General features: G+C 41.8%; 1 protein-coding gene across 6 annotated transcripts in view; it reads right to left on the bottom strand.

Moving 5' to 3' along the window:
• Positions 1 to 18,581, bottom strand: part of adgrb1 (adhesion G protein-coupled receptor B1) — a 576,464-nt gene extending 557,883 nt beyond the window's left edge. For 5 of the 6 annotated variants that reach the window (XM_033019939.1, XM_033019941.1, XM_033019942.1 and 2 more), the window contains exons 1-2: positions 18,153 to 18,581; positions 13,334 to 14,385 (exon numbers count right to left, since the gene is read on the bottom strand). In XM_033019939.1, coding sequence (XP_032875830.1) covers positions 13,334 to 14,156 — 823 coding nt within the window. In that variant the 5' untranslated portion in view covers positions 14,157 to 14,385; positions 18,153 to 18,581. Of the gene's footprint in view, positions 1 to 13,333; positions 14,386 to 15,682; positions 15,902 to 18,152 lie in introns of those variants that run through there. The other variant, XM_033019940.1, reaches the window with a different exon arrangement.
• Positions 18,582 to 27,978: the final 9,397 nt, after the last annotated feature.

Below are 27,978 nucleotides of genomic sequence, written 5' to 3'. Positions count from 1 at the left end.
GTGAAGCCTTGGTCGAATTGTTTATACTACCTGGAAAAATGTTGCATTACTTAGTCCTTCCAAAAGCTTCTGTAGAACCATTGTAATGGGATGATTTGTAATTGGGGTAGGGAACTGTCAATAACTGTATAATGTGATCGATATGTGTGATTGGTTTGTAGGGGTTGCCTCCTCCAAGTAATGTCACGCCCTTAGTTTGGAAGGGTATGAGAGAGTGGGTAATTCTTTGGAGTGTGTCAGTTGATTGTGACCTGTTCCGTTCGCACGAGATATTGTTGTCTTGCGTGAGTGGATCAACAACCGTCCATGCAGTTTGTTCTTCAATAAAGTAAGGTTTTGGAACCATAGATTGACTTGGTGTTTGACTAAACCAGACTAAGGAGGTAAGTCTAGAACCGGAATTTACATGTACATATCTGATAATGTTTAGCACTGCGCGAGACTGATAGATCAGATGTGTACAAGACTCAGGGCAGCACAGTGGCGCAGCAGTAGAGTTGCTGCCTAACTGCAGATGGTGGTTTACACCGAAGGTAGATACAAAATGCTGGAGTAACTCAGCGGGACAGGCAGCATCTCTGGAGAGAAGGAATGGGTGACGTTTTGTCACAACCTCTCTCCAGATATGCTGCATGTCCCGCTGAACATTGCCAGAAGCCCAGGTTCCATCCTGACCAGTGCTGTCTGTGCAGAATTTGTACGTTTTCCTTGGGAGCACGTGGATTATCTCCAGGTGCTCCGGCCTCCTCCCACATTCCAAAGACGTATAGGTTTGTAGGTTAATTGCAAATTGTCCCATGTGTGTAGGATAGAACTAGTGTATGGGTGATTGACAATAGACAATAGACAATAGGTGCAGGAGTAGGCCATTCGGACCTTCGAGCCAGCACCGCCATTCAATGTGATCATGACTCTATTTATATGTTCTCTGTTTTTGTTAAATTATTGTCTGTAACTGTGGAACTGTGCTGCTGCCTGTCTTGGCCAGGACTCTCTTGTAAAAGAGATTTTTAATCTCAATGAGACTTCTCCTGGTTAAATAAAGGTTAAATAAAATCCCCAATCAGTACCCCGTTCCTGCCTTCTTCCCATATCCCCCGACTCTGCTATCTTTAAGAGCCCTATCTAGCTCTCTCTTGAAAGTATCCAGAGAACCGGCCTCCACCTGAGGCAGAGAATTCCACAGACTCACAACTCTGTGTGAAAAAGTGTTTCCTCGTCTCCATTTTGTAAAAGGCTTATCCCTTATTCTTAAACAGTGCCCCCTGGTTCTGGACTCCCCCAACATCAGGAACATGTTTCCTGCCTCTAGCGTGTCCAAACCCTTAATAATCTTATATGTTTCAATAAGATATCCTCTCATCCTTCTAAACTCCAGAATATACAAGATTAGTGGTCGGCGCGGATTCAGTGAGCCGAAGGGCCTGTTTACCATGCTGAATTTCTAAAATAAACTAAAGACTAGCTTTCTGGTTTAATTTTTCTTTAATTCAAGGTATGGAAGGGTATTTTTATATCACTGCAATCTATGGACGTTAAAATGGAAGAAGTGTTTAGCTCGAGGTAGCACAGTATCCTACGTCTTTTATCCTGATGTCTGACTACATTTTGATTATCCCCAGTACCTGAAAGACTATTCTAAATGTTTAGTGCATTCAAAATAAAAGAGATGCCTTTTGATGTTCGTTTTCAAATATACTTTTGCAATTGTATGTGCTCTTTTCACTACTCTCTCAATGTCTGGGCTTATCTTATAAATAACTTGAGAACCACGGGGAATTTTAAAGCTTTTGACTTGGCAGTGTTGTAGTATTTTGCTACGAAATTAAAGTCTTCTCTTCTTGTTTGCTAATTTTAACAGGTCGATGTAAAAGAAATTCAGGGCTGTCAACTCAAGCTTTTTATCAATGCTGATAGCAATAAGGTTTGTCTAAAACGTCAATAATATTAAAATGAAATGATACGATATGTTCTTTAAAAGCATAGCAGTATAGACTTGAGCAGAAAATGTATCCTTAATTAGAGAGTCAATGACCGAATTAAGATATAAAGCATTAAAGTAGATATTGGAAACATTTGTTGAAGCAAGGGATGATTAAAACTTGGAATGTTTTACCAAAATGACAAATCAATGGAAATGCTTAATTTATATTAGAACCTAGAACCTATCACCTCTTAGAATCACACAGCACAGAAACAGGTCCTTCGGCCCAGCCTACCCATGCTGACCAGGATGCCCCATCTACACTATTCCCACTTGCATTTGGTCCATATCCCTCTAAACCTTTCCCATCCATGTATCTGTCTAAATATCTTTTAAATGTTGTTATCATATCTGCCTCAACTACCTCTTCTGGTAGCTCGCTTCATATACTCACCACCGTGTGTGGAAAAAGTTACCCCTCAAATTCCTATCAAATGTTTCTCCTATGTCTTGGTTCTTGGATTCTTGGTCCTCCAAAATATTCCAAATGGAATTTAAACTGGAGGTGATGAAGGGAGGGCTTAAGCCAGAAAGGGTTATTGGGAAGGTACACAAAATTGCTGGGGAAACTCAGCGGGTGCAGCAGCATCTATGGAGCGAAGGAAATAGGCGACGTTTCGGGCCGAAACCCTTCTTCAGACTGATGGGGGGTGGGGAAAGAAAGAAGGAAAAAGGGAGGAGGAGGAGGAGCCCGAGGGCGGGCGGATGGGAGGGTGGGAGGAGACAGCTAGAGGGTGAAGGAAGGGGAGGAGACAGCACGGGCTAGCCAAATTGGGAGAATTCAATGTTGATGCCATAAGGACGCAAGGACCCCAGACGGAATATGAGGTGCTGTTCCTCCAATTTCCGCTGTTGCTCACTCTGGCAATGGAGGAGACCCAGGACAGAGAGGTCGGATTGGGAATGGGAGGGGGAGTTGAAGTGCTGAGCCACTATTGGGAAGATGTCCTCTGGTTAATGAATCTCCTGTGCTGAGCAAAGACTCTGAGCATTCACGCTATCTATTGCCCTCCTTATACACCACAAAATGATCACCCCTCATCCTCCTGCACAGCAGGAAATATAGTTCTAGCCTGCCCAACCTTTCCCCACAGCTCATTCTCTGGTAACAACCTCGTAAATCTTCTCTACACTCTTTTTCAGCTTAAAAACACCTCAGAGTTCTACATTATGATCACTAAGTTAATAGCATTCTCACCCTAGAGTTAGCAGTTTGTAAAAATACTGAAGACAAACAAAAAAAAAAATCAGGAGTTGGTCATTTGGCCCGACTTCACTTATCAGTATGATCATTGTTGATCCTTTCTCTCGGTAATATATTCCCACTCTTTCCCCATTTCCGTTGATTCCTTTTGTTTCTGAAAATCAATCTATCTTCTGCTTAAATATACTTGGAGATTTGACCTCCACAGCCTTGTGTAGTAGAACATTCCATAGGTTCAACACCCTGTGTGAAGTGATTTCTTCTCATCTTAGTTCTAAATGTCTTACCCCCACATCCTGAGATGGTAACTTCAACCAGATAGCACAATCTCCCACTCTCAACCCCAACCCCCTCTCCAAGAGAAACCACCCCCTGCATTTAATCTCTCGCATTGCAACAGAATGTTTCAATGAGATATCATCTAATACTTCCCAAACTCTAGTGAATAAGACCTAGTCAAACCAATGCCTCCTCAGTAAATGGTCTCCTCCTTAGTTCTAAATGATCCTCCTTCCATTGGATCAAGCTTGTCAATAAGCAAAAAACAACCTGCTGCTAAAACTCATTCAGTCAGCGTCTATGGCGAGAAATGCTCTGATGGCGTTTTGGGTTGCGACTCTTCTTCAAGACTAGAGTAGAGAGGAGATAGCAGGTAGAAAAAGTTGAGGGGAAGGGGTAGTGCAAGCGTTGGTAAGTGATTGGAGGTGAAACAAGCAACTGCAGATGCAAGTTTACAAAAAGAAAAAAGTCAAAGTGCTGGAGTAACCCCACGGTCAGGCAGCATCTCTGGAGAACATGAATAGGTGAAGTTTGACTTTTTTCAGACTCTGAAGAGCTAACGAGTGATAAGTGGTTCCAGGGAAGAAGCGCCTGATTGGCAAATGAAAGATGTGGGAGAGAGGTGAAGATAGTTTTAAAGACTAGACATAATAAGTGGAGAAGATGAAGGGCTGCTGATGGCAGAATTAGATAAGCAAGGATGGCGAGGGGAGAAATGCAGAACAAAAGGGAGGGATGATGGGATATGAGAGGAGGGGAAGAGGGAGGAGTGCGGGACAAGGAGTAGAGGGGGACCCAGAGGGGATAGGGTTATAGACAATAGGCAATAGGTGCAGGAGGCCATTCGGCCCTTCGAGCCAGCAATGCCATTCACTGTGATCTTGGCTGATCATCCACATCAGTACCCTGTTCCTGCCTTCTTGCCATATCCTCTGACTCCGCTATCTTTAAGAGCTCTATCTAACTCTCTCTTGAAAGCATCCAGAGATGGGGGGGGGGGGGGACAAAGAGGACAAAAGGGAGCTAGCTGGTAGATCAAATGACAAGAGGATGGGGTGCAGGGGTTACCTGAAATTGGAAAAGTAAATGTTCATGCCATTGGGTTACAGGATACCCCAGCAGAACACGTGATGTTGTTCTTCCAGTTTGCCTGAATCTCAGTGGTCCCTGGCATTTTTTATAAATTGCATTTGTTCTCTTGGAAGCATTTGATGTTGATTTAATTCCCTCTCAGCACATAATCTAGTCTAATGATCCAATGGACTAGTGAGGGGGTGCTGTACCATCAGAGATGCATTTTCAGATGACACGTTCACCAAAACACTATCTGCATTCTCATGTGAATGTAATCAGAGTGCTTCATCATGATTTCTTAGCCAATATTCACTTCTGAAAGGGATTAGCTGCTCATTATCACAATTGCTGTTTGTGAGAGTTTATCTTGTGCAAATTGAATGCAGCATGATAAACTCTGATATTGCTTCTTAAATATTTCATTGGCTGTTCTTTCACATATCTTTACAGAGATCTGAAAGGCGTCATTTCATTTCCAGATGCTTCTTTCTTTCTTTGAGGTAATAAAACCAAGTCAACCTTTACACTCCAGCCACAGGTGAACCAAATTGAATGAGAATAGGTGATGTTAACCTGAAGCTAGCATCGAATGAGAGAAAATTGGTTGTAAAATTGTAGTTATTGGCACTGGTTAGGTGTTTCATTCAAGGCGACACTAATCATGGATTTCTGGGAATTGGAAATATCATTGTGGTGAAGGAGGTATATGTCTGACAGCGAAGTTAAGGTAATTTGTTAACGCTGAATAGAAAATGCATTCAGCAGAATTTTTGAATGGTTTTCCTGAAGAGTCACCCTTGTTTCAACTGAATATTAGCAACTGAATATCAACTGAAAACCCCAATTTATACCGTTTGTATGATTCTGACCTCACAATGCTGCAGAATCTATCTGAAAAATGCCCAGAGAAAATCCTCAGAAATGATTCGGCATCCAACAAATAATTTTGCAAGCATTTAATACAAAATGTAAGTTACAAAATGTTTTAAAAATTGATTGGCCAGCCATTCCTTAAGGATGAATGAGATTGTGTGCAATCTAATTCATTTCTGACACGAGTTAAATCCCACATTTAATTATTCACCAGGACCACTCATCATCTCGCAACTTTGCCTCCATTGTCTGTGGAGCAGGAATACTTATGTTTGACTTTCTTACTCAGATACGTGATAGCTCAAAGGTTGTTGTTGCCAGAATGTGTCCCATTCATCCCCTACCACATCTACCCACAACTTTGCTGCATAGATCAATCATGCGCATCTGTTCAGGCAACATTGCCATTCTTTATGTTTTAAAGATGGTTCTTGCCCCTTGTGTATCATATTTAATATACTCACAATCATCCAAAACTAAATCCCAAGCCTTGCCTCAGATACTTTCTACAGTCCCATTCCATTCTTATAGCCTCAATCTCTAATTGCCTTCCATCTTTGCCTTCCATTTTTTAAACTGTCAAGACCCAGTAATCTGAACAAACTTTAAATGGCCTCTCCTCGATTCTTCTTTCCAACATTTGCTTTTATTTTCCATCACTGTCATGAAAAACTTTTGGGGCATTTCAGATGAATGCATTGTTTTTATTGTTACTTTCATTTGTTTCAACTGGGGGCTCAAGTGCTTGATTGGTGTGTCCAACTCCATAATAATTATTATTCATCCTGGTTTTGGATACCCAAAAAGGGAAACTCTTTTGGCTTCATGTAAAAGATAAGATAGAGTTTTATCTTATTAAAACTTTGATTTTGTTAGTGTGTATATGTGTGTGTATATGTGGTTGTCTTTACATCTTAGCGAAAACACTACGTGGTAACGATTACATTTTTACATATTCCAGTTGACATTTTTCCCGTTGAGGCCGAGATCACCTTATCTGAACATTTCATGCTTTATTTCTCGACTTATTCTCCACTCATGGCTCATTTACCAGAGACAGGCCTCAATGAAGATTTCATCCTATGTTTGACACGTTATTCGAGATTAAATGTTTAAAATGCCAACATTCACAAGATTTTTACATATTCTGATTCACATTTTCCCCTCAAGGCAGAGATCATCAATGTCACTCAACATTTTATGCTTTATTTCTCAAATTATTACTGATTAATTCCCTTGAATTTCAAATCGACTTGCTTCAAATTATGACGTCACAATGGCAGCTTGAACTGATGATGTCACAATGGATAGACAAGAAGGGGGAGGGCGAATTGTTATCGCAGCACGCAGGGCAAGTGCAATTGGATTTATTTTTTTAATAGCACTGCTGAGGGAGACTAGGTAAGTGCTAGAATCTTACATTCGGGAACGGCTTGAGTTGAAGGACAGCACCTCCCGTGGGGGCTAGGGGTAGGGAACGGGTGCGTTGGGGGAGCAGACCCAACGGGTCTGCATTTGGTCTAGTTTATTTTAAAAAGACAGTCTCATGCTTATCTATTGTACAGGAACATACTGCAAACATCTAGTAAGACGGCATTCAAGTGACACTAGATCACTGGGCACTAAACATCACAGCAGAGGTTGATACTCTGCTTGTCGAATACTTATGTATTACCCCACGCCAATGTGTCGTGGGGTAAAACAAAGATTACTTTATGTTATATTAATGACAGAGAAATATTGCTATAAGATCAAAACACTGAGAAAAGTTGGCAGCAACCATAACTTTACTGTAATTTTAGATTAAACTTAGACAGATAGCATTTTCTTCCATTTATAAAAGCTAGGAATGTGTTTTAAAAAAAGTATATGAACTTGACCAATCTTGAAATATGGTAGATATTGCAAAATTGCATGGATTTTCAAAGCAGTGCAAGAATGCATTCACTGTAGCCTTAAAAAATCTGCCAATTAAAGTTATGTGAGCACTGTGATGTGGATTTTCCCTTTTCCAACATTGGATGGTGTCAGCTGCTATCTTTTGTCAGGAATCTTGCACCTGCAGTAGCACCAGTGATGCCAATACTGGCCAAAAGCCAATAGGGTTAAAGACTCCAGACAAACAGCAAACCAGGAAGAAAATTAGTCTATTTTTTTGCAACTATGAAAAAATGTGCAGAGAGCAATCCCCCCCAAAAACATGAATTGTAGGAAAATACTTCGAACAACCCTACATTTAAAAAAAAATCTTCAAATCCATGTAATTTTGAGAAATCTTTTCTAAAGGTGCGAGATTCAATACATTTACAACCCAATGTTCAGAAGCAGTGAGAGTTTTTCCTCGCGGTTAATTGTGGCTCAGTAAGCCTTTTGAATCTCATTTACATTTCATTCAACAAGACATAAAGTTTTCAATCAATTTTACAGTGAGACAAATGTACAAAATATTGATGTTCATAATAAGTCTGTAATTGTGTGATGAATTTTGCAGCATGAGCAGAACACTTAAACAACACAAGCAGAATAGGACATCACCTACAACTACTGAATTTCCACATTCAACCGTCTGTGTAGCAGGCAAAAGTTGTTGGCAACTGTAAAACATGAGAGTCCCACTATAATTATATACCCTGAACCATATTTTGCCATTGGGAATAATAGAAGATAAATGGGTTAACATTGAATTATCACAAACAATAACGGGGATATCAGCTACCAATGCCTTGATTCTCATAGCTAATAGAGTATTTCAGTAAGATCCTTCTAATGAATTCACAATCAATATATTTAGTTGCATGAATATCAAGTAGAACATAATGACATGACCAAAGGTATTCAAAGGTATCACAAAACAAAAAGTTTAATTCATCAAATGGGGATGATCAAAAGGATAATCAAGAAGGTAGACTTTAAGGAGCACTGCCAAATGACCAAAATGGATTTAAAAAAGCAATTCCAGATTTTGTGGAGACAATTCTCAAATAAACTGGAAAAAACAATGCTAAAACATTGGGGGGTTTTTTTTAAATCACTGTTGCTACATTTCTGCAGTATTAAAACATAAGAATTTAAGAGGGAGCAGGAGTAGGATATTTGAGCCTGCTGGTACATGATTTTCCATTCCTTTCTTTCCCCATCTTCAAGTCCCTTGACTCTGTTAATGTCTAAAAGAATGATTATGAATCCCACATTTAAGAAAGACCCACAGTAATGCATGGGCAGAAAATCTCTATTCATTAAATTTGCATGACTTTGTTTTTTATGAGATCTATAAAAGTTGTTGCTATTTCCTATGTAAGCCTTGCACTGCATGTAACCAACTCTGAGTCAGAATTTCATTGCAGAATGTTTCATATAAAATGAACATTCACTGAGCATTTATTCCACAGATCAACAGCATAAAAGCCTATCCTCAAAATCTCTCCTTTTGTGCTTTTTTTGCCACTCTTCTATACGCAGCACATCACACAATATCTTGTCTGAAGAAGGGTTTCGGCCCGAAACGTCGCCTATTTCCTTCGCTCCATAGATGCTGCTGCAACCGCTGAGTTCCTCCAGCAATTTTGTGTACACACAATATCTTTCTTGCTTTTCAAGTGATTGGACTTCAACATCTGTAAAAAGCCATGAACTTGTACATTAGTTGGCTGACCAGTTGCAACAGATGATGGACTCCAGGTGTCAAGGGTTATGGGGAGAATTATGGAGAATGAGGTTAGTAGAGATAGATCAGCCTGAAGAATGGTCTCGACCATCATCCATTCCTTCTAACCAGAGATGCTAACTGTCCTGCTGAGTTACTCCAGCATTTTGTCCATAATCATTTTGTCTATCTTTGGTTAAAACTAACATCTGCAGTTCCTTCCTACACGATAGATCAGCCATGATTGAATAGCGGAGAAGGCTTGATGGGCTGAATGGCCTAATTCTGCTCCTGACACTTCTGACCTTATGACTATCACAAAGATTGACCTAAGTATTTCAATTGACACTCCACCCCATAATAGAATTAAAATCATTCATAAAAGCACTTTACTTAAACAAGAGGGTGACACAGTGGCGCAGCAGTCAAGATGCTGCCTCACAGCACCAGAGAACCGTGTTTGATTATGACTAATGGTGCTGTCTGTGCAGAAATTGTACATTCTCCCTGTGCCACGTGAGTTTTCTCCGGGTGCTCCGGTCTCCTCCCATATTCCATAGACATGTGGGTTTGTAGGATAGTTGGCTCTGTAAATTGCCCCTAGTGTGCAGGATGCGATACTGGCCTAACATAGAGCAAGTGAACAGGTGGATTGTTGGTCAGCATGGACTTGATGGGCCGAATGGCTTGTTTCCATGCAGTCACTCTAAAACAAAAGAGAATCTATTCATTCAATTGTGATTACTTCTCTTAGGTCAACAATCACTCATAATTGATGGACATCCACAGTTATTGTTTTGATAAGGTCTTAGAAGGATTCAGTTGTGTGAACCTGCAAAGGTAACTGAGTAAAAGCTCCAAGATTAAATCCTAACTGGAGCAATTTCACAAATTGCAGTCCCTTAAACCAAAATGGACACGACCCATATGCCCTACAACTGCTAAAGGGAAACAGAATGCAAACATCTCCCTACACATTTTCTTTCCTGTTGGCTTCATATCAAAGATTCTTCATGCAGTAATGACAGATGAAAAAAAGGCACTGCCACTCAACATTCCCTGGCCAACTGTTCTCTCATAGCACTGACGAGATCAAACTAGAATCGTGCTCATCAATCTGAGCCTAAGTGCTATATTTGCATTATTTCCATGACAACAGGTATTTCACCTTTTAGCATTATTTTCCCACAGCTCTCCAAATACATATGCAAAGAGTGCTATAATACAATGCATTAAATTATTACAACGTCTCATTTAATTAGCACATCCATCATTATTTCATGCCTTATCTTCCTTATTCCCTGTCAATATTGTGCATTTATTTCAATTTCTACAAGGTGAATGGTTATCAAAAGCTCAAAGGAACATGAATATATTGTGTAGTGATGCACTTGCTGCTGTCTCTATGTGCTGTTCCCAAATACCCAGTCATAGCTTTTTGTCACATGGCTTCCTTTCATTTTGGAAAGAGGTACCTTCATAAAAGTACCTCACAGCAACTGCAAGTACTTACTACTGTAGAACAAGGCACAGCCAGTTGATGATTCAGATGGCAATAGTTTCACACAACCACGGCCTAAGTTCAATTCCCTGAACAGAGGGGAGCGCAGCGATTCAGTAGTTACAGATGCTCTCTCACAGTTCCAGCAGCTCCGCTTCAATTCTGACCTTGGTGCTATCTGTGTGGTGTTTACATATTCTCCCTATGACTCCTGGGTGCTCCAGCTTCCTCCCACATTCCAAAAGTTGGGAATGTAGGGTGATTAGCCCCAAGTCTAATGAAGTGTTTCAAAATATATCAAAGGGGAGTTAGTGGGTAAAAAAATAATTGCAAGGTCATAGGAAAATAATAGGAAGCATGTAACTTCTGGGATTGCTCTTTTGGGGGCTGGCATGAGACTGATGGGCCAAATAGACTCCTTTCATGGTTTAGTAGTAAATAAGTTTTATTCGCTTTGTATGTACCTGTCGTCTCAATTGCACGTTACAACATCTACCCATTGAATATTTACAACATTTACATTCCTAAACCAAATGCTAGCTGGCATTAATTCTGAAATGCGTCATTCATGGTCTCTGTTCTATTGTGATTATCCACATGCAACCATCACAGAGCAGTCACCTAACCATAACATTCTTTGTTTAAAGTGACATAAATTGCGAGTTAATGCCTCCATCATCTTCAGATCGGAAGATGTTGTGGTACAGTTGAAGTGAAGGGCTGTCTTTATTTCAGAAAAGTCATTTTCCAGTGAATGAAGTCCCCCTTGCACTGGAAGTCTCTCTGTTGCAAGGTCTAAACAACTCTAAACAATCATCTTGTGGGGCCATTAAATAAGTGAGCCTTATCTATTCTCCAACAAAAATTACTGTTTTGAAGGTGCTGAAAAATCTGATGACCATTGATGGCAAGAGCTATGGAAGCCAAATATTAAAACGTGTTGGTGCTATTGAAAAGTAGATAGCAATCTCATTGCAACTAAAGATAATCATTTTCATATTTGTAGTTTATAACATTATCCACACCAGTATTGAGATATTAAAAAAACATTATTAACCTACTATTGTTCTGATATGTTACAACTCATTGGGTCTCTCAACAAATAACAGCATCGTGTAGATATGGTAGAAGGCAACATCTAAACTGAAGAGCTTGAACAAATACATATTTATCTTTCCCATATGATCTTAGTCACTGTTTTATTGTGCCTTAATGCAAGCAGAACGTGTAATGCTCACTTTAAAAAAATAAAACATATTGTGCATTATTTCTGTCCTGCTCTTTGTTCTATAGCTACTGTGAATATAATGGCAATTAGCAGTTAGCAAATAAACGGGAAGGATGTTGACAACATCAACATCACAACGCTCTTAAAATGTATACATTGCAGAATAATTATTCCAGCTAAATCATTGTGCGAAAGGCCCAATATAGTGCGTCACACCGTCTTACAGCGACCATTGTTCATTCAAGGCATTTAACATGGTGGTTCAATTTCTGACCAATTGTCTATGTGGATGTATGCATTCCTTCTCCGTTCTTCTGATATTTATTGTAACTTCCAATCTGAGGCAGGGTCCATGTCTACACTATTATTCTACTCCACAGGATAGATAACCACTGCGCTGGGTGTTTCAAGCTAGATGCTATGCATTGTCAGAACCCACGGTATTTTGCACTTCATGGTACATATTTATCACGCACAGTTGGACACATCACATACTTCCAGACACCACATGTCAGTGGCGAAAATCAAATTAGCCTTTCAGTGACTCTGAATGAATCGTTACCAGGGAATGTGCGATATAAAGGGGCCGATAGTGGGGAAAGCTTCAATGCTTGAAATAATCGTATTTTATAACTTAGGGAAATTAACTTTATTAAGGTAGAACACGCAATATTGTTTATTTCCATTGAACGCTGTTCTGCATTGTGTTTGTACGCCACCCCTGGGTAGGAATTGGATGCGAACAAACGTAATTTCTAAATCCAGTTTTACATTTTTTAAATAATGTACAGGTATTTACAAGACAAGTCATTATATTTCGAATCCCGAGGGCTTTAAGCGCCCACTCCGGCTGAAAAGCGCGTAGAGGCTAAACCGAAATAATAACTGCATGTTTTTTTTTAAACTCACATTTGGTTTCAAATGATTACGACGCTACCAACCAAAGAACGGATGATAATTGTTACAGTAAGAAAAATACATGGATGCGAAGGTAGCAACAAGTCCATTCTAACGCTCGGAAAGTTTAACTTAAAACTAGTTATAAGAAATACCATACTCGAGTGAGATCATCACACGGATTGCATCCAGGTGGTTTTACGCCTTTAGTGAGAATGTAAAATGGAAAGAAGGTTTAGTTTAATTGTTGGAGTAATTGATTTTTTTTAACTGCCGGATCATAAACGCTAGATCATAAATCAGCGAGAAATCTACTGATAACGCTCAATAGAAGCTTGTATTCCCACCTCTCTCGGTTTTCCTGGCCGATCGCTGGTCAATTACACATCAATTTCTTCACTTCCAAACCAATTGACCAGGCGGGTCTCTATACAGTTCAGAATCAGGGCCACCCATTTAATTACATAACCACTGCAATTCAAGCCAATAGATAAAGATCCTTTTGTTAATATATGTTATTTTTAAACCGGCAGCAGGTAATTTTAAGAACAGGTCGCGACATTTCGGGTTAAACGATCTAGGAGACCCCTTTCGTTGCCTTTGATGTTAAGAGAGGTACCGAGGAGCTTGCGGCCGTTACGTTCACTTACCGGGAGAATCTGCATCGATGCTGTCCTTGGGGTTCTTGATGCAATGCTCCAAGTAGACGCCGTCTTTCAAGCAACTGTCTCCTTTTTTATTCAAGCCCAACATTTCAGTGGACTGACCCATGCTCTCAGCCCTGGAGCAGTGGCAAGGGGTTTGCATGATCCCGCAGGGTCTGGCGCTGGTACTGATGGTCAGGCAGGTCTCCAACCACTTGCACAGCATCTGGCAAGCCCCTTTGCTGGGATTTCTGTTGCCTACCACCAAGTATTCGGCCGAAAACTCTTTGTCCTTGACCCTGCCGCCTCTGTTCTTTGCCCGGCCACCGACTCCCGCAGACATCTGCTTCATCTGCAGGTACTGTTTGCTGGACTGCAAGAAGGCATAACGGACCGTGGAGTCGCAGAGCCTCAGCACTTCGTCGAAGCTCTCCATCCCCAAGTAGGTGCGGGTGCTGGTCAGAAATGAATCGTACTGGTAGGTGCGTATTTGGTGTCTCTCGCAGATATTGCTGGTCTTGGCTACCTTCATGTAGAGCGTGTATCTTCTCGGGTCGGGGTTTTGAATAATCCAAGAACAGGCTGAGTTGTTGGAAGGAAAGACCATTGAAGAGGCGAAGTAGCCGAATAGTTTCCCCTGGACCAGCGTGGTACAAGGGGCTTGTCCGGCGTCAAACCCGCTGACGGTCCACAGCGCGGCGGCTAAAATCACAATCACCGCGGAATCAGTGATCCTCATCCTAAATCGGTTATCCCAAGAAACGCCAAAGAAATAGCAGCAGGAGCCCAGACTATGGACATAACAGGTCCGACTTTTACAGAAAGACATCGGCAGATGATTTCATTGCAATCTTTGTAGTTTTGTCTTAGGTCTCCCCCTTGTGGTACATTCCTTAAAGTCGTATATTTTCTTTTTAATAATAACCTCCAGTCCCGAAAGGAGTAAAGCTGTTACCCCTCCCCAACGCTGTGCGAGGCCGCAGTTTATTCAGTGTGTTCTCCAATTATTTTACAAGTAACGCATAAACATTGTGCGCTTCAGACAGACAGAACTGAATCTGAAATGATAAAAAAAAAAACAGGTATCACTTTCTTTTAACATTCTGGTTGAAGCGAAAGCCTGCAACCTAATTTCCAGGCATTATTGGTTTGGCTTGTTTACATACTTTGTTCTATTTCTCGCAATGCGTATGAACAATTCTGCTTACAGAGTTTTTACATCAGTTTAAGCCGACCCGAACGCTTAACCCCCCCACGGGTTTAATGGTGACCACTTGAAAATACGCCTCCTTCAATAAACTTATTCTTCTGCAGATTATTCTGCATATCCGGCCCTAGCCATGTTCCACCGCGTTTCAAACACGTCCTCGCATATTCTCAAACATGTTGGCAATTAACGCTAATTAAGGCGCTGTTATTTTTCTGATAATTATCGAATAAATAACTCCAAAACTAAATACCCATTTAATGAATAACACATTGCAGCTAAAAACTATGAAAAGGGCATTTAGTGTCCCACTCAAAGCATTCTAATAAACAAGTATTTTCCAGTGTTATTCAAATATAACAACTTAACCAATTAAGGCCACCAGTTGTATTAATTAATTGTTACAACTACCCGATTTAGCAAATTGCATTTTTAAAGATCAGATTACAATCATTTTCTGATTATCGAGATAAATCTCTCCCACTGTAAATTCTATAGGATAGAATTCACGATTTTAAACAAAGTGCTGTATGTTGTAATGTGCCGAGCTACAACACTATACCATCAGCAGTCATGGACTCAGCCTTCTATGGATTACATTCTGACTGAGCACGTTAATCTGTTTATACTTAAAAAATGGAAATGTCTAGTAGATTAATTGTTCTTCCATTGACGAATTTCCAACTTGCCTCAAGGATAGATACAGGTTGTCATATCAAATAGTTAATTGAGGGTTTGCCCCCATTTTAAGGAACGTTTAATAAAAGATACTCTGACAATAATAATGTCGACTAACAACACTCACTCTTACAATTACTTCCACGTTGCTTTTCTTCCACAAAAAAAATAGTTTTTTTTATTAACAGGGACTGATTTTGTGTTAAATGCACTGACTTTGTTTGCTGGTCCATCGCAGTACGCTCGTTCAATACCTGCTGGGTTGTGACATGGACATAAACCTGGGTCTCCTTAGCTTTCCCTGCATGTGGCTGTGTCTTCCTTCCCCTAATCTAAGACGAGATATGCATTAAGGTAGCTCTTAACCCATGAACGGTAATATTACTAACCTTATCCCTCCACCTCCTTGCTATAAACGCCACCATCACAAAGACGACACGGGCGAGAGGATAAAACGTTGTGACAAGTACCTGCGTGAGAGAGAGTGGTCTACCGTTTCTTCGGTTATCCATTTTAACCTATGCATCGACAGCACATTATTCTTGTCGCTGGCGGGCTCATATCAAGATTCGCTTCTCTTCCCCCCCCTCTGGGAACCGCACGTTACGAGTCCGCCAGGCGTTCACCGTGCAACTGATTACATTTCATCACTCGTAATCCCGAGATATGCCTGTGCAATGTTTAAGCAGATTTCCGTTCAACTGCGCTCTGCAAACTGGCGTGGGGCGTGTGGGTGGCGGAGGTTACCAGACAACGGGCGGGCATCGCTGTATGTGGTGGGGGGTTGGGAGCTTTAGGTGGATTGACGGTTGTTCAAGCTGAACAACGCAAAACACAAGGGTGTGAAACACGGAATGTGTAGAGCGAAATGTGGAGACAGATCGCATACTGACTCATAATGCATCAACATATTGTTAAAAGTTACTGTGTTATAACAAAGCCATCTGCGCGAATCGGGAGAGAGAGGAGGCAGTGTGAGTCGGCAGCGTTGGCGCTGGAGTGGCATGGTGGGCTGCCGAGTGGTTTCCTGAGAACGTGTTCTTCCGTTTTTGATTGTACTTTAATTGGAATGCAGTGCGTTTATTCGCGATAGCCACCATTATATATTTTGTTATGGCTGATTAAAGCCAATACCACGCAGATTCTGGCGGCCAGTAGTGACGATTAGGCCAGTTGCAGAGTCCGGATCGTCACTCTGCCCACACTTAGTGATAAATTGTGTAGGAAGGAACTGCAGATGTTGGTTTAAACCGAAGATCAACACAAAAAAGCTGGAGTGATTCAGCGGCTCAGCAGTAAGTTGCTCCAGCTTTTTGTGTCTACCTACACTTGGTGATAGCTGTTTGCAGGAAAATGGTGTGTTGGGTGCGGAGTTCCAGCGTCGGTTGGGGGAAGACCTGATGCCCAGGCGCTCGCTCGCTTTAATTTATTCCATTGCTGGAGCGAACTCCTTCCCAATCGAGGGCAGACCGTCAACCCTGAGCAATGCACTGGTCCGAATGTGCACATCCCCCCTGCCATTCGCCCCCAGTATCTTTTGGATACCCAAGTGATACCGGTCGTTCCCATTCGAGTGGCATCTAATGCAAGGCGAATGAGTTAACAGAAATGAGGTGACTCAAACTCGGCGTAGAATTTTTTTTTCAGCGTCACGTTCCGCCTTGGTGACTGCTAATGACTGTGTAATTATCTCCAATTATTTTATTCCAGTGCAGACCAACGTTAAATAGTTGGTCCTCTCTGTTACTAAGGAACGACTGCGTTGTTAGAGGTAGGTGGGGATCCCTCGCGTCTGCTGCATCACAACTAATGTCTAACAGGTTTACACCCTGAGCCACAGTTTTCTCCCTGTAGTAAGAATTACAGAATCAGCTTTTTGATCTAAAGATATACGACAGATTAATTGCCTGTCAGTGAGTTGGGGATTATTAAAACGGGTGTATTATAAACGTGTTTTTTTTAAAAATAAAAAGGGGATTCATTTCATCTACTAGGTCGCTGGAGTTGGAAGTAGTGAAACAGATTAGATCTTGCTACCAGCTATGTGATTAACCCCTGACTCTGTTGAATTCATCTTGGAGTAGTCTTTTAATAGGCTGTCGAGTAAATAATGCGAGGTGACACCATGACCAAATAAGACCACGACCAAATAAGATCAGGTAAGGATTATAAATGAGAGGGGCAACATAAAGAATCTTAAATTTAATGATGGGGATTAAATAAATGGCAATCAATAAGAAAATAAGAATGTCCAGCCTAGATGGAATATTAAGAGAGCCCTTTCCAGTCACCCCGGTCCCGAGTTAATGCAGTCTGGCAAACGAGTTGACTTCAGTAAACGGTTCGGTGCCGAGCTGCTGGACAGCCCACGCTTCTATAGAATATAGGTCTGCATCCATCCGCTGTTTGAATCCAGCATTCCCCACTGAACGCTGCACTCCCCCCTGCGCCTCTCCATGTTCGCTCACAGCCCGGAGGGGCACGCTGATCCAAGCAAAGACTTGCAGCGTCCAGCGAACCTAGGGGTCACACTGTAAGCCAAGGCGGGCATGGCATCCTCAAACCGCTCGGGCTCGCAAGGTTCAGGAACATGTAATAATAATTTAAACAAAAGAAGTAAATCGTACGTATTTATCTTTGCTCTCCAAAAGCACCATTCGACTATCCTGCAACGATTTGGAAGGAGTCTGCCTACATCCCGCAGTAGCGGGTACTTTCAAAAGCACGCTTTAAGGTTTGCTGCACCGATTCTACCAATATACCGTGTCATCTGCAGCCAATTCCCATTAAAAGGTGTACATGTTGTCACATAGCCTCTTTGACTCCCCTCAGAATAGCCCTGCGCGCCGTATAAAGTGGATTTACAAAGCCCCTTTTTGGAGGGGGTGGGGGGGGAGAGAAAAACACACAAACATGCATAACTTGTAGGCATTTCCTTACCTCAAAGTTTCTGAGCAAATATTTACACTCCCGGCGCAGTCACCAGTAAGCTCCGCGTACATAGCAAGATGACGACCACCATAGTTTGCGACTGGGATACCCACAGGCACACGTCGGCTGGAGCGAAAGGAAGTTTTTTTTTGTGGAGAGAAAAGAAAGAGGGTGGATATCAGCGAAGCAGTGAGGAGAATTAATTAAAAAAAACGTCCCTTCGATTAATCCGAAAGATGCAACAGATCAAGTGGCTGGGAGTTTAGATCCAAAGATGAAACGACTCCTCGCTGGTTCCCCGACTACAGAGCTACTGCCTCTCGGTTCATCCTTGTGGTAAAGTGATGTTGGGAGGGGAGGCTGGAGTAGGAGGAGGAATTGGCGGTGAGGTTGCAAAAGATCTGACAAAAGCGTCCTGGTCTCTTTCTGATTTCCCCACCTACTGAAGGCAGAGCGTTGTAGCGAGGAGCGCATTAATTACGTCAGGCTCCCACCGCTTTCCTAGTCGCGCGTTGGAGGGGGAAAACTACCACAAAAAAAACACACAGGCGAATCGTGCATAGTGCCGATCTAGGCTCCCAGAACGAAGGACGAGCCCCTTGCCATCAGTCCGCACTGCATTACCCGCGCATCGCGACCCCGGGTTTCTTTTAAACTATCAATCCGCCTATCGTCACCTCTAGAAATCTTTGCTCTCTCCCCCAAATGTGAAACCCATACGAGCAAATGTCTGAGATCATTTATATTCCAATTTCAGCGCAGTTCAAGACAATCATTGCCATTCACCGTCGCGTTTGCGATTTGCATTTAATATTTGGTCGGTCTATCTGTTTCAGACACTTGGCTGATTGGCTTCCACCACTGGACTAAAATGAAGATGCTCTAAATCTTCTTCTGGTGATAGTTTTTTTTAAATTCATGTACAGTCATAGGAAGATATGCATAGGCAGCCTTGATGTCACTGCACAGTACAGTTCCCTTCAAAGCATCTTTATTAATAAAGCAAAGATACGCCGCAGCAGGAATTTCCAAAGTGTCCGCAGTTGTCGACTCTGGGAATCCTCCATGTCATCTAACATGGCAACCAGCCGCTTATGGACACATCATCCATCCTTCAGGTAATTGTATGAAGCTAATAATTGTGTCAGGGGGAAAAAATCTGCCCCTCACCCCTCCTACTCTCCTTTTGCCACCCCCTCCCTTATTTTGCCGCCACCCCCCAAGTCAGAGCTATTTCTGCGGATATCACTATTTAAACACCCACTCAGCGGGAGCGGGGAATTTCCACTGAAACTGGCCACCAGTTTACCTGCACCGCAGCAAAACAATCCTGGGCGTTCAACTCCATCAACCACTCGCATATGCACCGCTTCTATAAAGGGAAATTATAGTCGCACTGCCTAATCTCAAGTGGAATACGAACACCAAGTTACTATGTTAGTCCGAATATCATTTTGGAATACTATAACTGCACCAGCGAACGGGTTACCGTCCGCGAGCCAGCCCAGCAGACAACAAATATGACTCAAACCAACCTTATTGAGTTGGATTATTTGGAGGACTTGGTTGCTTTACACACCAGAGGTGGTTCCGAATGACGTGTAGAGATGTGGACGCGTCTCTTCCTTAAACACACAGCTGCTTCTCCGTCTTAATCTGAGGGTTCTAAATGAAAGCAAGAATACAATAGATAGTTCCATTCAGATGCTCACAAAATCTCAACATGGTTTAGACTGAAGGAGTTGTTCAGCAAAGAAACTGGCCCTTTTGGCCCATCATGCCTATGCAGACCTTCATGTCCATCTATATTAATCCCACGCCTGCTCTAAGTGTGCATCCTATGCTTTACCTACTTAAATACAGTCTCAATGTCTCTTGAATGTAGCAAATGTATCCACCATGTCCTCTGGCAGCGAATTCGAGATACCGGGTATTCTCTGTACAAAATAACTTTCCCCTTAAATCCTCTTTAAAATTCTTTCCTCTGTGGCTTCTTATATTTTTGGATACACCTCCGATGGAAAAATAGTTCTATCTCCCCTTATCTATGCCTCTTATAATTACAAATGACCAACCCCACTCACCCACTCCATGCCCCGAAGGTGATCAAGAGCAGCATCTTCAGTCAGAGACTGATTGCACCAATGTGCAAAACTGAGAGACATAGGAAGTCTTGTATACCAGCTGCTATAAGGTTATATAATGCGCATAAATAACTGCACTTTTTTTCATTCATTGTATTTTAACTTGTATTTTAACTTGTTAAGTATGGAAGCTATTTGAGGAAATGTGTGGTGTTATGTCTGTCTTGAAGCTGACGTGGCACTGTAATTTCCTGTAAAGGATTATTAAAGGTATAATCAATCAATCAATCAATCAATATACCTCTATCAGTTCACCCATTCACTTCAGGGGAAAAAAACCCATCCTGTCCAGTCCCTACCCATAACTTAGATCCTACCGTCCGAGCAACATCCTGGTGGATCTCCTCTGCACTCTCTCCAGCATAACTCCATCCTACAACGTGTAGACTAGAACCGCATGCAATATTCCAAGTGAGGTCCAACCAGCGTTTTGTAAATTTCCAACATAACGTCTCAACTTCTGTATTCCTTTCCCGACCCGTGAAGGCAAACACACCACGCTATTTACCTGTGTGCCACTTTCAGGAAACTAGGAACTTGAACGCCAAAGTCCCTCTGTTCATCAACATACATGTCCCACCTCTATTTGACTTTCCAAAATGCATCACCTTTCACTGCATTTGCCAGGTTTATATTTCATCTGACAATACTTCGTCCAACTTTCCATTTGATCTAAATCGTGCTTTATCCCAAGATACCTTCCACGCAATCCACATCACCATCAATTTACGTGTAGTCGCAAACGTACTAGTGAAAACTCCCACAGTCGCATCCAAGTCCTTAATGCCCCAAACAATAGTGGTCCCAGCAACGATCCTAGCGCTGCACCGCTGCTCACAGACGTTCAATCACAAACACATCCATTTACCACCACCCTCTGCGTCTATCACCCAGAACAATTGTTTTCATCGACAATTGGATAGTTCTGCACAATAAACAAAAACATCTTGGAAACTGACAAAATGTTTCCCAACCAGGAACCTTAACTTGCTTGTTCCACCCCAGGGACTTCAGCTCTTTAGTACCTCCAAAACTTGCAGATTCATTTTGAAGGTCCAGCCACCAGAGTATTTTGCGTTTGTATATTTTACAAAGAGGAGGAGCCGATGCAACCAATGCGCATTTAACACTTTTTTAGTATCATGACCAGATATCTGCTTACGTTATATTCAGAAATGGATGTGAGCCAAGATGTCAGCAAGAGGGTGAATCGTGAAGTTTTCTTAAAGAGGCAACAATATGGTATAAACTATATCAGTCGAGTACAGTCGATTAATCCCCCCAACATGTCAAGTTTATTATTTAAACCCTAAACTATCTTTCTCGGGGGTCAATTGCGTAATTCCAGTCTCCCATTTAGATTCTTCCATTTCACTTACCTCACAGAAGGTTCTCTGTTCCGTATTCCACCAAATCGTGCCGTTTAAACACAATGCCAGTACTTCTCATGTCCCCTCTCGCAAAATCCCATGGGTACGGGTTGCCCTCGCTTCTTCCAATGCTTTTAAAATCCACTCTTTCTCGTCCAGACCAAGATCCAGACTGCTATTCAAAATTCAACCCGCCAAGCGCTTGGAGCTTCCAGTACAGACGGATACTTTTTTTAAAGAAGAATCTGGTTATTTACTTATATCCATTACAGTATGTTTTAAAAAAAAATGTAGCGAATGCTCCTAACTTTTCCCTAAAGAGTTAGGACGTCTCTTGGATTGTTGGATCAATACATTCTGCAGAAGTTATTACCGAAGAAGGGCCTGAAATTGAAATCCTTCTGTAGCTCGCTGCTGAAAGGTCTCGAGAAAGTTGCTTCAATATTGTGTTGTTTTCACCCTTAAAATGAAACCGTGAGTTCGGTGGAACGAGATTTCTGCCGTCTCGTGTTCTTTTACTCTTAGAAATGAATTCCTCGCCTGTTTTGTCCCGTCTCTTTGGGTGGCTAGCATTTAACCTTGCAAGAGAACGCAATTGAATCTTTCTAGTTTGTGACTCATTTACTCCTCGCGGAACAAGGCGCAGAATTCAAAGGAAGGAATTAATTTAAAAAAACGTGCCAACATATTTATCTTCAGTTCCTCTCAAGGTTTCTGCTCGGCGTGGAAACAGGCCAGTTATATCACGATTGATACAATGAGACGCTGCTCTTAGTTCTTTGAACGCTTAGACTTAAAGCATAATAACACAGCTTTAAGATATTAACCGCTGCTGTTCTAATCATTATTATACATTTCCTCAGATCATCAATCCACTAAACATGCAATCTCGGGAAAGTTCCTCAATTATCCCTTTGTAGTTAATAGTTAACCAGAAGGTGTAAATATGGTTTCGATTGTTGTCACGTGTACCAGGTACAGTGACAACAGTTCTCCTCCCCTTCCTTCACTCTCTAGCTGTCTCCTCCCACCCTCCCATCCGCCCGCCCTCGGGCTCCTCCTCCTCCTCCCTTTTTCCTTCTTTCTTTCCCCACCCCCCATCAGTCTGAAGAAGGGTTTCGGCCCGAAACGTCGCCTATTTCCTTCGCTCCATAGATGCTGCTGCACCCGCTGAGTTTCCCCAGCAATTTTGTGCACCTACAGTGAAATACATGTTTTTGCAGATCAGCAAAACTATCCCTGTTCATAACCGCAATCACCCAGGTGAGTACAGTATGCGCAGAATTGCCCACTGAGTCCATATGCAAGAGGCGCCATGTTGATACCATTTTACAAAGGCCTATCACAGCCGATGCCTCCATTTGGGTCTGGTCCCTCTCCATGCCTGGCCCTCTTCAGCCCTCTTTCCCCCCCTTTGGCTGAAATTAGCATGTTCCAGTAATAACAAATGTATTTCCCCATTTAGTTTCTATTCTACCCCTTGGCCCAGTTTCTGTCCATACTCTTCCTTTCCTTAATACCTTCTAATGCGATTTTGGGTTCTCACTCTTTAATTGTGTAGAATATTTTACTCCAGTCTCTGTCAGATAGTTATCTAACCATCTCCCATCCCTCGTTGGCTGAGCCTTTTCTAATACTGGCACTGAACACTGCTGATGTTGGAAACATAATTATAAGTACCAAGTGTTGAAAATATTCGGCTGGCCAGTCAAATTCTGTAGAGAGAGCAACAATCTCACTATTTTTAGTCACTAAGGTAAACATTTGTATGACTCTGCCCACTGAAATTTTCTCCATGTGTCACAGTCTGCCCTCTCCTCATTCTCATCCACTTCACCTCCCAGTACTTTTCCACTGGTCCCTCCTTCTCCTTGCCTGCCACTCCCCTCTCATCAGCCCAACTCTTCTCACCTGTTGCACTCAGTTGCCTCTGATCACCAATTAACCCGGTATATAGACTCTCCTCACCGTTCACACAGTGCCAGATTGTTCTCAGCATTCATGCAAGACTCTCCAGTGATTTCCCGACTTCCTGCCTGGCTTCGACTCTCCTTTCGTCTGTCCCTCACTGGTTTGTTTGCATCGTGTGTTGGATCTCCTGGTTACCGGACCTTCCGCTACCCCGACTACGTCTCCTGCCTGCCCCTCTTCGGAACCCTCGCTCAATCCTGAGCCTCTGTGTGAGTACGGTGTACCCATTCCTGTGTTACTACTCTGTGTTACAGTATCGTAATAAAGTTAGTTACCAACTATACCTGCCTGATTCTGTGCTGCTATTGGGTCCAAGCTATACCCGTTACACCATGATTGGTGTATCGACTGTTTCTTTTACTCTCTGAGTATTTAACTTTTATTGATTGAAAGATACAGCATAGAAACAGACCCTTCAGCCCACTGGGCCCACGTCAACCATTCACACAAGTTCTGTTATTCCATTTTCACATCCACTCCCTACACACCAGGGGCAATTTTCAGAAGCCAATTAATCTACAGACGCATACGTTATTGGAATATAGAAGGAAACAAGAGCACCAGGAGGAAATCCATGCAGTCACAGGGAGAAAGTGCAAACTTCACATACACTGCACCCAAGGTCAGAATCAAACCCATGTCTTGGGTAATGTGAGGCAGCAGCTCTACCAGCTGTGCCACCCTTTATGATATTTATTCATTCATTGTTAATGATTAAAGGTATCCACTTGAACTGTAACCCATCTTTACTCCCTGGAGCCATGCTGAATGACGAAGCTTGCTGTTAAAAACACAATGATTATGAATATTGGAAATACTAAAAATACAAGTTAGAAGCTCTTAACCAACGGCAAAAACAAAATTAACTAATGCCTTCCTTGCAAAAATTCCCATTCTTTGAAATTGATGTAGAAATTATTCCTGCATCCAATACAACCTGGTGCAGGTTCTTTGAATGAACACCTCATGGTAAATGTTGGAGAATAATGGCATCTTCAAACTCTCATAAAACCTCTTAAGGAGTCCATGATGAAGAAGAATTCTGCGAAAAATTCTGCAACCAGCCTAATATAACTTTGAAACCTGTTCGCTTAGAGATCCAAAGTTGCTTCTAGTTATGTGGGAAATGTTGGCAGTTGCTCAAAGAACTGCTGACATTTTCTTAAAACATCCAGGCAATTAAATTCCAGAGTGATATTTCACAGGGGAGTTATCCCTGGCGTCCTGGCATTATGTATTCCTCAATCAACATCATTTACAAATAAATTAGCTGATCATTATCACATTGCTGTTTGTGAGAGCATGCTGTGGGCAATATGACAACTGGGTTTCCTACATTGTGACAGTGATGACATTTGCACAGTACATTTTTGGTTGTAAAAAGCTTGGGTTGTCAAGAGAGTGACATGAAAGGTGCCACATGGAGGGAAAACAGGTTAAAAATCAAACCCCGTGACCAGCCAAGTAATTATTTATCTGTTGTCTTTCTTCATCTTCTAAAGTTTTGCATATTTGTTTATCTCTTTATCATTTGTCTCATGTCAGGTAGCTAATTAATATAGGATCAAAGTCTTTTGCTCTTGTGAATTTATTTTTAAAATATTGATGCATAAGACTCCCTACTAAACTTGTTACAAAAATGTTACTAAACTTGTTATAAAAATGACAACATAAGATCCTTACTTGCTAGAAAGTAGCAATGTGATATACCTCACTGGAGGTTTGTCTACACCACTGGCCCCATACTGTTTGGTGTAGCTGAAAGGAAATTAGGTTTCTCCAAAAAAAACTAAGCTCTGCTGGATTTCATGCTTATACATTTCCTACAATGTCTTATTAATGTTCTGAAAGAGTGGATCTTGTCACCTGCAGTCTTAAATATCAGTAATGCATCATTGAGATGCACTCTGCTTTGCACATCTATTATAATGCATTGCTTTCCTCTTCAGCAGAATATGATTCCTTGGTAGACCATGCAGCAGAGGACTTGCCAGTTGCAATGTTCACAGCACACATCTTGGCTCCAGGCTTTCAATGTGTAATTAGAAGTGAACAAAAAAAAAAGCTGGAAACTCTCAGCAGTCAGGCAGAATCAGTGGAGAGACAAACAAAGAGAATTAATATTTCAGGACTGAACTGAGACATTAACTACATTTATCTTTCCATAAGGTACTGCCTGACTTTCTAAGTATTACATTATTTCTTACTATCCAGCATCTGCCGTATTTTGCATTTGAATTACTCCATTATTAAACCATTATTAAAATAAAGACGGTACACAAAATTGCTGGGGAAACTCAGCGGGTGCAGCAGCATCTACGGAGCGAAGGAAATAGGCGACGTTTCGGGCCGAAACCCTTCTTCAGATTAAAATAAAGACGCCTGTTTTGCTATAGTATCTTAGATTGTTTCTTTAGCGGCAGTAATCTACGTAAAACTCAACACCCTGCAGTGTGACCAACTCATTTTTCACTACGTCTGAACTGGCTCAGCAAGTTATTTCAATTGAATAAGAAATTATCTTAAACAAATATATGCATCAACCTTGGTCCCAAACACCACAAAGTTAATTCGACTTTATAAAATCTCCTTCATCATTCTCAGGGAACCAACTCCAAAAACCTGACTTAATCATACGGTATCGTACTTTTCTGCCTACAACTCAGTCTCCTCCATATTCTTGCCATGTCCTGCTCCATCTGAAGAATCGGTCCACCCTTCACGTTGTCGCAGAAAAGCAGCCAACATAATCAAAGACTTGTCCCACCCTGGTCATTCCTTCTTCTCCCTGCTCCCATCCAAGAAGGTACAGAAGCTTGAAAACGCACATCACCAAACTTAGGAAGAGTTTCTCCCCCTCTATCATCAGGCAACTCTATGGTCCTTCAATAAGTTAGTACTGTCCGATTCATCTCTACCCCACAAAGGACATTGGACTTTATGTGCTACAATGCTGAGAAATATGTTCTGCACTCTGTAACTTCACCTATGTCTATGTATTGTACTTGAGTTTAGCTTGATTGCATTTATGTACGGAATTTCTGAACTGATTGGATACCATGCCAAAGAAAGCGTTTTACTGTACCTCGGTACACATGACAATAATAAACCTAAACCTATATTCAGGAGGCATAGCTCTAAAAATCCTCGACGAATTAATATCAAATATGGATAAAAAGACTTCTTGCTGATTACAACCAACTGATTTACCTCAGATGATAAATAAATTCTCCTCTAATTTGAATACCGGCTGGAGTAAGTAATGAAAGCAGCAAATGCATGAAAAGTACTTTGGTTGTGGAATTTTAAGGTCACAATCTGAAATAGGTCAGTGGCATCAACCTCGACCAAGCTGGATTAGCTCTGGAAACCATAGCTACAAAACTGGAAAAACAATTGGTACTGAGAGATCCAACACAAGGAAAAATCTACTTTGCTTTATCCTTACCAAAGACAAGGATAAATATCTAGTAGAGGTACAACTATACAAGTAACTATACCTACTTGTATAGTTGCACCTCTACTAGACTGCACACAAGGCATGCAGTCCTTGAGGAAATAAAATTCCACTCCAGGGAATCCAGATAAAATTGGACGAGAATCAGAACAGATCATGAAATTTAGTTTCATTTTGATGTTTACTTCCATCAGTATGGAAACATGTCCTTCGGACCACTGAGTCCGCACTGACCAGCGATCACCAGTACGTTAGTTCTATCCTACACACGAGAGATAATTTACAGAAGCTAATTGACTTATACCCCTGTCCCACGGTACGAGCTCATTCCAAGAGTTCTCCCGAGTTTGTCCTGATTCGACCTCGGAGATTTACGGTAATGGCCACTCGTCAGTACTCTGAGCTCTCGTGGACATTTTTCATCATGTTGAAAAATCTTCATGAGTATTCCCGTGCTTACCTGCCGTTAGCGAGTCTTCCCGAGTACCTGCCGTTAGCGAGTCTTCCCGAGTACCTGCCGTTAGCGCTAAGAGACGTCCCCGAGCTCCGACGTACCCGCTACGTTCATTCTCCGTGCTTACCATGAGTTTGATTTTTTTTCAACTCGGGAGAGCTCTTGGAATGAACTCGCACCTTGGGACAGGGCTATTACCTCTTTGGAATTTGTGAGTAAACCAGAGCACGCTGAGAAAGCCTAAGCAGTTACAGGGAGATTGTACCAACTCTGTACAGACAGCAACCTTGGTCAGGATCAAGCCCAGGTCTCTGGCACTATAAGGCAGCAACTCCACCACTGTGCTGCCCGTAAACTCAAAACTGAGTATGCATGATTTACTGCCTGCAAGCAAAAAAAGTTGTACACCACTGCAATTTAACTTAATTTCCCAGCACAT

The sequence above is a fragment of the Amblyraja radiata genome, chromosome 4, assembly GCF_010909765.2.
Source record: "Amblyraja radiata isolate CabotCenter1 chromosome 4, sAmbRad1.1.pri, whole genome shotgun sequence".
Taxonomy (NCBI): domain Eukaryota; kingdom Metazoa; phylum Chordata; class Chondrichthyes; order Rajiformes; family Rajidae; genus Amblyraja; species Amblyraja radiata.
The sequence above is the reverse complement of the archived record's forward strand: the minus strand, read 5'-3'. Positions and strand labels throughout refer to the sequence as shown.